General features: G+C 41.2%; 1 protein-coding gene across 1 annotated transcript; it reads right to left on the bottom strand.

The window, feature by feature from the left end:
* Positions 1 to 2,775: 2,775 nt before the first annotated feature.
* On the bottom strand, positions 2,776 to 9,465 carry figla (folliculogenesis specific bHLH transcription factor; the record flags this gene model as incomplete). The annotated part of the gene is made up of 5 exons (XM_084308133.1): positions 2,776 to 2,793; positions 4,985 to 5,155; positions 7,943 to 8,032; positions 8,153 to 8,296; positions 9,280 to 9,465. 5 exons carry the CDS (start codon positions 9,463 to 9,465, stop codon positions 2,776 to 2,778), a joined length of 609 nt encoding a protein of 202 aa, XP_084164259.1.
* Positions 9,466 to 10,911: the final 1,446 nt, after the last annotated feature.

Raw genomic sequence — 10,911 nt, 5'->3', positions numbered from 1 at the left:
TTAATAAAACAAGTGAGAAATGTAAAAATGAATTGTTTAGGCTGCAGGAAAGTACTCATGTTAGGGGGCAGGTTAATAGTACTGTATGGATGACAGTGTTGTAGTACTCGAATCAAGGACTGACTCAAGTCCGAGTCCTAGACTGATTTTCAGGACTCGTGACTCAACTTGGACTCGAGAAATACACGAGACCCTCTTCTTGGGACCAAGTAAGGTTGTCGATATTCCAATGTACAGTTTTGCTTGTACAGTTGTAGTTTCCCTAACCCCCCCCCCCCCCCACCTACCCAACCTCCTCCAATGTACAGTTTCAACGTCAAATGTATATACTCTTTTTGTATCACAAACAGTACTGTATTTGTAAATCTGGTATGTCATAAATGTATAGATGTAGCAGTACTGTCTATCTGTATGTCGTGTATGATATGTTATGATTAATTGAAAATGGGGGACCCTGATGTAAACAAGACTAAAGTCTTTCTCTGGTCTGCATCCCCTTAACAGTGTATTGAGCTGTACTGTATTGTACCCATTCTGCAATCTGTTAATAAAGTTTTCAATCAATCAATCAATCAGCATTGACTGCATTCAGACTCGGAAGGTGCAGACTCGGATCATTGATGAATACATTTTTCTTTTGTAATAGGCCATAATCATTTGGCATAAGATATTGATGGCTAGTGCATTTGTTTGGCTATTGTGTTACAAAGTAAATAAACTCCCTTTGAAATAGTGACCGCTGTGTCATTTATGTTTAATGTACCTTTTTTATATGTCGGCTCTTTGACTGCCAGAGTGGAGTGGACTCAACCTTGATGAGTTGGACTCTGGCTCTTCTTTGGTGACTCGGACTTGGACTCTGACACTGGGGACTCGAGACTCAACTCGGACTCGATATTTAGTGACTCGACTACAACACTGATGGATAAGAAGTACAATTCTGCAATTATTTAAAAGTTCTTTAATAAAAACCATAAACAACGGCTTTTTTGGAAATTACTGGGCCCCTGAAAAGGTCCAGTGAACGGGTCCTCCTAAAACCTGCAATACGTTATTGTTGGCCTGCGTGGGCTCCCCTAGCAGCTGCACCCCCCCTGAAAGCCCACCCACCCTGGGCCAAGCATGCCCAAAGAATTCTATACGAGGGTACTACACGTACTCACACCTCTTTATTTCTAGCAGTCTGCTGTAACGCTCCACTATTGCAGCTCCAGTTACATTGCATATGTGTCATACCCCATAGGTCCCATTGGGTCATAGACAGTGACAGATGTATATTAAAACTTGGTCCTTTTCAAAAACCAGTTCTTATATGCATCCTCTGATCCGCTCACGGAATCGCCTGTGCATTAAACTAGATATCTGCTTGCCACAAAATAATTCTGTGAATCGACAATGAATAAGCTTTGAAAGTGAAAACGAATTGACAACTGAATGAAGAGGCTGCTTATTAGTCTTGTATTACGCTACATAGTTTATGCTCCTATTTTTACCAATATTCTATTAAATCATTTTAAAAATACTTCATTTAAGTATTACAGTACAAAAATATGTCATCATGAAGACATTTGTCTAAGTAGGTTGCTCGCTTTACCTTCTATATTACAAGGGGGAAATCAAGACATTTGCTCAAAGTTGACATCCAATTATTTTAATAAATAAAAATAACAAAAGAAACACAAAAATCAGGACAATGCCATCATATTAAGGGGCAGCTGAGAATACAATGTGTACAATGAAAAGACAAATTAAAAAATTCTCAAATTAATAAAATATTAAAACTAGGGATGCTCGATATTGGCTTTTTTTACCGATACCGATATTGTCCAACTCTTAATTTCCGATATCGATCGATATCACATTTTAATGCCGATATCGGCCGATAATATCAGACATCATTTCTATAGAAATGTAAAAAAAAAAAAAAAAAAAAAAATTGAAAACCGATACCGATATTTTCCGATATCACATTTTAATGCCGATATTGGCCGATAATATCGGTAGGCCAATAATATCGGACATCCCTAATTAAAACAAATAGGTTACTCCATCTTCTTTTGGATGAAAATCCTTTCCTCGCAGCAGTTTGCCCCCTAGATGATTGAGATAGACTTAGCACTTCCAATAAGGGGAGTAACCTCCCCACAGAATCAACAAAAACAATTATTAACCTCCCCACAGAATCAACAAAAACAATCAACTGAAAGAAAAGCATTAACATAGCAAACCTATTAGATCAAAAGACCAGCTCTTTTATACTAAGCAGAAACTACTTATCGCTGCTGGCGGGACAAAACCTCATAACTCCAAAAACCCAACTTTTCAGCAGATGAAAAAAACGAACACAGATTTGAGGGCGAATTTAGACCGATGATTGGTTTAATGCTTTCCCATTGTGTAGACTTTGTAAAACCACACACACATGGAGGATGATCTACTGAGTTGATTAAAAAAAAATTATATATATATATATATATATGGAGTTAGGAGGTTTTGTCCCGCCAGCAGCGTTATGCAACTTAGTGCTCCAACTTGACTGGTTTCTTGCTTTAATTTTGACCATGTGACTACTGTAGTCGACTAACCTAAACAAACAATGCCAAACTCAAATTCAATTTCACCATTGAGGGAAAACAAAATCAGAAAACAAAGAAAAGAAAATTGAATTTGTGACACAACATGAAAGTATTTCTTTGAGGCAGTGCAGGAGTCTTGTTTTAATGGGAGCCCACCTGCCAGATGCTCCATCATGAGTCCTTCCTGAACGAAGACCACTCAGCTGGGTTGAAACATCTGTTGAGAGGCAATAAGAATACCATTACAGTCTAAACACAAATCGTAATGTTGGTAAACAAAAGGGCTTGGCGATATGGCCTGGTAGCTACCTTGAATTACAGAGGATGGGTCAGTGAAATTTAGGCCTGTCCCCGACTAAGGATTTGTATAGTCAACTTTGATTGGCCAAAATTTGGCCAAAATTGTCGATAGTAGACTACCATGCAAAAAATAAAAATAAAGTATAATATTTCTTTTGGATCATTCCATTTGGGCTGTGCTTAATGTCTGAAGGAGTCGACTGAAGGCTTCTTGTCCTCTGCAAAAACATACAATTGGTCCACTGATGGATACATCTTAATATTTGTCTAGTGTGTTCATTAGACAGGTGAAATCCTTTTTCAGTGCCCCTTTTCTTAGATAGTTAGCCTCGCTGGTATGCGCACCATAGCGTTAGCCACGCCTCTTTGCTTTTGGAAAGAATGATATAAAAATTATATACTTTTTTCCCCTTTGCATTCGGCTAAGAGGTTGGCAGTCGACTACGGCTCCTTTCGATTGACTATTCGAGGGCAATTATAAAAAAATGGCTTTCCCAGTTATCACTGGGAGACATATCGTGTTGTAAGAAGTAGCCTAGTGTCGTCTCCCAGGGTTTGGAAAAACATCCCTGAGAACGCTGTGGTTGTGACCATAATATGCTCTTATAATTCTACCTACAGTTGCCCATTACAGTACATATTCATACAGCCATCTTTGTAGGCAAACAAAATGGTTTTGTAATCAATTATCATGCGTTGTTTCGAGATCAAATGACAACCACATTCACACAGTGGCTATTTTGCTCTTATGTCATGCTCAGGATGGCATTCCTTTCAACCCGGGAACCCACCCAAAATGGAAAGGAACCTAACCATAAGAGCAAAATAGCATACGAGCAAAATGGCCACCATGTGAATATGGTCAATGTTCAGTGTTTATGGCAATGAATCATACTGGTAGAAAATTCATGCCACATCATGAGAATACAATGAATAGCATGAAGTCACCAGAAGGAAATATGCAACTTTGAACCCAAAAATCACCTCATCTTGAATTCATCAATCAGATGCACTTGTGAGTGAAAGCTTGAATGTTGATGATGTCTCAGTCCTGACTGTACTTGTCATTCAGTGAAAATCCTCCAAAACCTCTTACGGATTGCAAATTGTAGGTTATTCCTGCCAGTTTCCTGTTGACATTGGGGGTGAATCATTGTTCGATTTCCTGTTTATTTTTGTGGGGTATTAGAAGACTACCCTGTGCCTTCAAAGCAAACACTGTTGGTCCGTACTTGCATTTTTAACAAGTAACAGATTATTTATTGAAAGCAACATAAAACACATATTAATACACTGTTAGGCTATGTGTCCACCAGGGACGTTTTATGAGTGGTCAGCTCCTTTCTGTCATTCATTTATATGCTGGAGAAGCGACAGGCGCGCTCCTCTTCCCAGCGACGCGCCTCGCGTTTTATGAGCTCTGGGCGGCAGTGTTTTTGGTCGGAGCGCTCTCAGCGCATAAAGTTGAAACTAGTTCAACTTTTTGGAAAGGAGCGCGCTCATCAATGTAACTCATCGAGGAAGGGGCGGAGCCGCGGCTGGCGCGAGCTCTGGGGAGACCCAGAAAAACACTGAGTTTTTTTTCTTCTTTTATCAAAGCGGTCCGCCTTGAAAAAGAGGTTTTTAGTGGACACATAGCCTTACATATGAGCTCACTGCACTATAATTTAGGCTACAAGTTTGTCAGGTAGGAGTGTGGTGGGGGGGGGGGGGGGGGTATATACGATATATTGCAATATTTTGTATCGATATTTAATTTAATAATAAACGTTATCTTATTAGATAAAGGATTGTGTATAATATATGTATTTTTATTGCAGATGTTTACAAAGTTTTCCGTTGGGGACATAATTTGCAGGTGAAAAATTATTATTACAGTATTGCGACTTGTATAATGGGGCCTTTGGTGATTCCCACCCCTAGCATCAGATGTTAACTGTTCATGAACATGCCATTTTAAAATAGCCATTTGCCTCGGCCTGACAATATCATGACAGAGGTGTTACCATTATCTGATCAGGTGCCTCAACAACTTGACAATATCATGAGAGGTGTTACCATTGTCTGATCAGGTGCCTCAACAACTTGACAATATCATGAGGTGTTACCATTGTCTGATCAGGTGCCATGTGGATGATGTACTGGTAAGTGGGCATCACACAATGGTGCAGCACCAGTCCATTCGCGTCTCCGTCCTCTGCTCCGAAGCCCGGGGTACCCGCAGGTAAGGTCATGGCGAGTCCATCGGTCACATCCACGCCCGACACACTGTCCAACAACTGTGGAGGGAAAACACTGGCAATGTCAACAGGCTGTTCAGACTGAATCATGTTTATGAGAAGATTGTAGTACATTGTTCTATAAGACACTGACAATTGACCATATTCACGCGGGGTGGAAAGGAACCCAACATTAGCATGACATAAGAGCAAAACAGGGTCAATAGCAGTCACAGAATTGTTCATAGATGGGTAAATACAGCTGTAACTAATAAGGTTAATAATGGGCCGGTACCATTTAGGTGTCCCAGTGAGTGAGCCATGTCAGTGAGCCAGCATGCCTATCACAACTATATGGATTGGACCCAATATTAAGACCCTTCGTTAGAGCTGTGTTTACCCATCTATGACATGTCAAAATGTCTGCTGTGAAAAAAGGTCCATCAACTGGGATTATTAATGCAGGTGCAAAACATATTATTTACTAATATGCATGTAATCATTAGAATTAGTGTATCTTATGTCATCATGAATCAAAACTAAATAATTTCTAGCTTCCAAACAGTGTTCCAGGGACCCAATTTTCATCTGAGGAGTTTGTTTAACGAGTTGTGAAAATATACCATATTTTTATTTTGAGTTTCGAATTTATCTCGCAAAGCTGCATAGTGCACCTTTCAGATAGGTTGCATAGCTCTGTAAGCGTCTAATAACAATCTTTTTTTTTGATCCACTTTTTCTCCCATTTTCTATATTTTTCTCCCATCCCAATTTTCGTATCATCCAATCCAACCCTCCCCTACCTAGTAACTGCTCTCAATACAGTCTCACCACTGTTGACTGTCGTGTTTATATTTTGTAGGGCTGTCTTAAATAATTTGAAGCTTTGTTCGATGGGCACGGCATTCAAACGGGAAAATAAAATTTTAATATAATTTTTTATTTATTTATTAATTTATTTCTTGATCCACTTTTTCTCCCATTTTCTATATTTTCTCCCATCCCAATTTCATATCATCCAATTCAACCCTCCCCTGTCACGAACGCTGTTTCTTGCCTCCCACAAGCCGGCTGCAATGTGGACTAAGTCATACATACAGGGGAGGAAACTAACTTTTTGGCTTACCAGCCAACTGGCGAGTATCTGATTTTTTTTACCAGACAAACTGATTTTTTACCAGCCAAAAAAAATCGCTAATTGTGATAATTACTTCTTTGTATGTCTTCGTCTAAATTGATTTTCAATCATAGTAATAATCACACCGTGTCTCTACTCTTTAAAATATTTATTAGCATAAAACATTAATAACAGTCTCTACTCTTCACAATATTAGCATAACACATATTAACATGAAAGAGGGATCTATTCTGGACTGGGTTGGGCTGAACTGGGCAGTGAAAGATGCTGGGTTGGACTGGGTTGGGCAGTGAAAGAAAAAAACCGAAGTATGTTGTGAAGTGTATAGATAGATAGATGTGAAATGTATAGATTTAGCAGTACTGTCTATCTGTATGTCGTGTATGTCATATGTTATGATGAATTGAAAATGGGGGACCCTGATGTAAACAAGACGAAAGTCTTTCTCTGGTCTGCATCCCCTTAACAATTGTGTGTATTGAGCCGTACTGTATTGTACCCATTCTGCAATCTGTTAATAAAGTTTTCAATCAGTCAATCAAGTTAACTTTGAACCTCGGTTGTCAAGCCACGTCAATGTTGTGTATGCATCCGAGTGTTCACTGTGCCTTTAAGACGGCACGGTGGCCTTACGACAGTGCTGTGAAGTTCCGTCAAGTGTTGTGGTAACGTCAGTTGGGTTGGTCTGCTGTTGTGCACTGGTTGAGCTAGCCCCTTTCGTGACTGCGATGTGCAAGCCAGGGGCTTTTGAGCATGAAATAAAATGTCTAACCTTACGTCGTAGTCCGGTGCGCAATAGACTAACATACACCTCTGTCATTTAAATGTGTCCTTGCCTTGGACTCGAGGGTTGTACTAGGGTTGGATGCAGTTCCCCGTTGCTCAGTCTGTCTGTTTTCCATCTTCTGTGTTTAACGTTATCTGTTTGCGAGTGCTTCCTTGACTGATGGCCAGTACCACAGGACTTTTATTCAACATTCTATATTTCCGCGGGTTGGCCAGTACTGCAGGAACTTTTATTAAACATTATATATGTCCGCGGGTTGGCCAGTACTGCGGGAACTTTTATTAAACATTATATATGTCCGCGGGTTGGCCAGTACTGCGGGAACTTTTATTAAACATTATATATGTCCGCGGGTTGGCCAGTACTGCGGGAACTTTTATTAAACATTATATATGTCCGCGGGTCTTGTACAGTGCTCTCGTGGCACTGTCAACTCGCCAGACTGGCGAGTGGTCTTCATGAATCACTCGCCAAACGTAAAAAATACTCGCATTTGGCGAGTAAAGTGGCCTAATTTCCTCCCCTGCATACATAGCACAAGTCCCCTCCGGTACTTGAGGTAACAGCAGTCGCATCTTTTCACCTGCGCAGCTCGATCTCTCAGTGGCGAGGAGTAACGCGTGGGAGGCTCACGCTGCCCCCGACACTTCCTGATTCTACTGCGCAGGCGCACCAACCGACCTGTAGTAGTCGCTGTCCACAACGCCCGATCCCCACCCATCAGTTTCCCACCCCCTAATACGGCCAATGTCTATTAGTATGAACGACCAGCTAAACTGAAAGCAATGTGGAGCGCTGGGCTCGAACAGTCGAGCCCAGCGTCTCCGCATTCGTGGCGAGCGCCTTGCCCACTACGCCACGTAGCCGCCCTCGTCTAATAACAATCTTACAAAGAAAATGCAGCAAGACATAAGTCACTCACGTCATCCACTCTCCACAGGTCACTGCAGAGCACCTCAGCGTTGCTGTAATTGATTGCATTCTTTAGAAAATTGGTCCCACTGTCGTCATTCTGTGAAGAAAACAATTCCGACTTTAATTAAGCTGTAAGCACAGGGTTCAGACCAATATTTATGACACAATTCCAATAAATCAAGAGAATATTTTTCAAGTGACCAAAATGTACACGTACGTCAGAGTCTTGCAACACAGCAACAAGTAATCGGATGTAGTCTGTGGCAGCTTTTAGTGTATCCACTTTACTGGGCTTTCGGTCAGAATGCATAAGTGGCACCATACGTTTCAAGCGGGAGAACATGGTGTTTAGGTTCCTGATCTGGAGAGAAGAGAGTGGCTGAAGAACATCTTAAATCGGTCCATTTCATAGTTCATAGTGATTTCAACATGCAGTGAGTCCTCCCATTGTGCCTAACCTGTTTCAGTGACAGGCCTCAACAATTTCAAATGTAGCTACAGAGGCCTTAGAAAATATATGTAAACAAAAGGAATACATAAGTGGCATGCATGGGGAATAGGGTGGGAAGCACAGGGGGCAATCACCCATTATATTTTGCTCAGGGAGCCAAAGTGCTCCTCTCAGATTAACCTAATATTTAGAAAGAGATGTGCAACAATCTGAAGGGCAAGTCAAGTCAATGTATTTGTAGATCTGGTATGTCATGAATGTATAGATGTAGCAGTACTGTCTATCTGTATGTCATGTATGTCATATATGTTATGATGAATTGAAAATGGGGGACCCTGATGTAAACAAGACGAAAGTCTTTCTCTTGGTGTCTGTGTATTGAGCCGTACTGTATTGTACCCATTCTGCAATCTGTTAATAAAGTTTTCAATCAATCAATACAAATAGAAATGAGTGGCTAAAGGGGTATCCTTTCATTTTAGCTCAAATAGTCTTCATTTGAAACATCACTTGATGGAGCAGCAGCAGCACGCCATGCCCCCCTGGCTAACCCCTGTCATGAATGAATGAATGAATGAATGAATGAATGAATGAATGAATGAATGAATGTGAATGAATGAATGAATGAATACTTTATTTAACAGATTGCAGAATGGGTACAATACAGTACAGCTCAATACATACAATTGTTAAGGGGATGCAGACCAGAGAAAGACTTTCGTCTTGTTTACATCAGGGTCCCCCATTTTCAATTCAGAGTCATAACAGCGTGTTTTTGGCTCTCTTTGAGTTTGTTAAATGACACCTGTGTGTCCGAGTCCTAATCAAACAGCGTCTTATCGCACCTGACGGCAGGCCAGGTTACTTAATGGCCCTTTCCAAAACCCGCTCACCCTCAGCCGTTCCTTGGCGTTGACCATCTCCCTCTTCTTCACCACGTCGCTCCAGTCCTCGGTGTCCACATAGTGGCCGTCCGTCCCGCGGCGCAGTTTCGCGATGTTGCTGTAAACGGGCAGCGACTTCTCGCCGGTCACACGCCTCAGAATATCACCCATCAATTCTTTATTAGGAACCTTCATTTTCATCAACACTTAATAATAACCAACTCCCTAATTTTGTTTCCGTTTTTTTTTGGTTTATTTAGCATTGTTATCCAGAATCCAGACAACAAGCATGATACTACAGCGAGGTGAGAACATGTGCGTCAAGATGAAACGAATGAGCGACACCTGTCTGGCATTAGTCCCAATTAGGCTAAGTTATGCAAAAGATGCGCGCGCCGATAGGGCTGGCGGCCCCTTTGATCTTTTTGAACAGAGTAGAACTGGTCACCGATATGATCGAGGCACCTGGATAAACAAACACGTTGTTACGGGTTTCACTGGTAATTGTATATCAGTTAATGTACATATTATATTAACCCTTTCACTGCCACACACTACAGAAGGTTAACCCTTTACTTTATCACACTACCGACGGTAACCGGTCAAGGTTAACCTTCTGTAGTGTGGTAGTGAAAGGGTTAATCTTATGTAGTGAAAGGGTTAACCTTATGTAGTGTGGTAGTGAAAGGGTAACCTTCTGTAGTGTGGTAGTGAAAGGGTTAACCTTCTGTAGTGTGGTAGTGAAAGGGTTAACCTTATGTAGTGTGGGTAGTGAAAGGGTTAACCTTCTGTAGTGTGGTAGTGAAAGGGTTAACCTTCTGTAGTAGTGTGGTAGTGAAAGGTTAACCTTCTGTAGTGTGGTAGTGAAAGGGTTAACCTTCTGTAGTGTGGTAGTGAAAGGGTTAACCTTATGTAGTGTGGTAGTGAAAGGGTTAACCTTATGTAGTGTGGTAGTGAAAGGGTAACCTTCTGTAGTGTAGTAGTGAAAGGGTTAACCTTCTGTAGTGTGGTAGTGAAAGGGTTAACCGTATGTGGTGTGGTAGTGAAAGGGTTAACCTTCTGTAGTGTGGTAGTGAAAGGGTTAACCTTATGTAGTGTGGTAGTGAAAGGGTAACCTTCTGTAGTGTGGTAGTGAAAGGTTAACCTTCTGTAGTGTGGTAGTGAAAGGGTTAACCTGTAGTGTGGTAGTGAAAGGTTAACCTTCTGTAGTAGTGTGGTAGTGAAAGGTTAACCTTCTGTAGTGTGGTAGTGAAAGGTTAACCTTCTGTAGTAGTGTGGTAGTGAAAGATTAACCGTCTGCAGTGTGGCAGTGAAAGGGTTAACCGGCTGTTGTGTGGTAGTGAAATGTTAACCTTCTGTCGTGTGGTAGTGAAAGGGTTAACCGTTTGTAGTGTGGTAGTGAAAGGGTAACCTTCTGTAGTGTGGTAGTGAAAGGTTAACCGTCTGTAGTGTGGTAGTGAAAGGGTAACCTTCTGTAGTGTGGTAGTGAAAGGGTAACCTTCTGTAGTGTGGTAGTGAAAGGTTAAACCTTCTGTAGTGTGGTAGTGAAAGGTTAACCTTCTGTAGTGTGGTAGTGAAGGGGTTAACCATCTGTAGTGTGGTAGTGATAGGGTTAACCGTCTGTAGTGTGGTAGTGAAAGG

The sequence above is a fragment of the Notolepis coatsorum genome (assembly GCF_963971535.1).
Source record: "Notolepis coatsorum genome assembly, chromosome: 2".
Classification (NCBI taxonomy): domain Eukaryota; kingdom Metazoa; phylum Chordata; class Actinopteri; order Aulopiformes; family Paralepididae; genus Notolepis; species Notolepis coatsorum.
The sequence above is the reverse complement of the archived record's forward strand: the minus strand, read 5'-3'. Positions and strand labels throughout refer to the sequence as shown.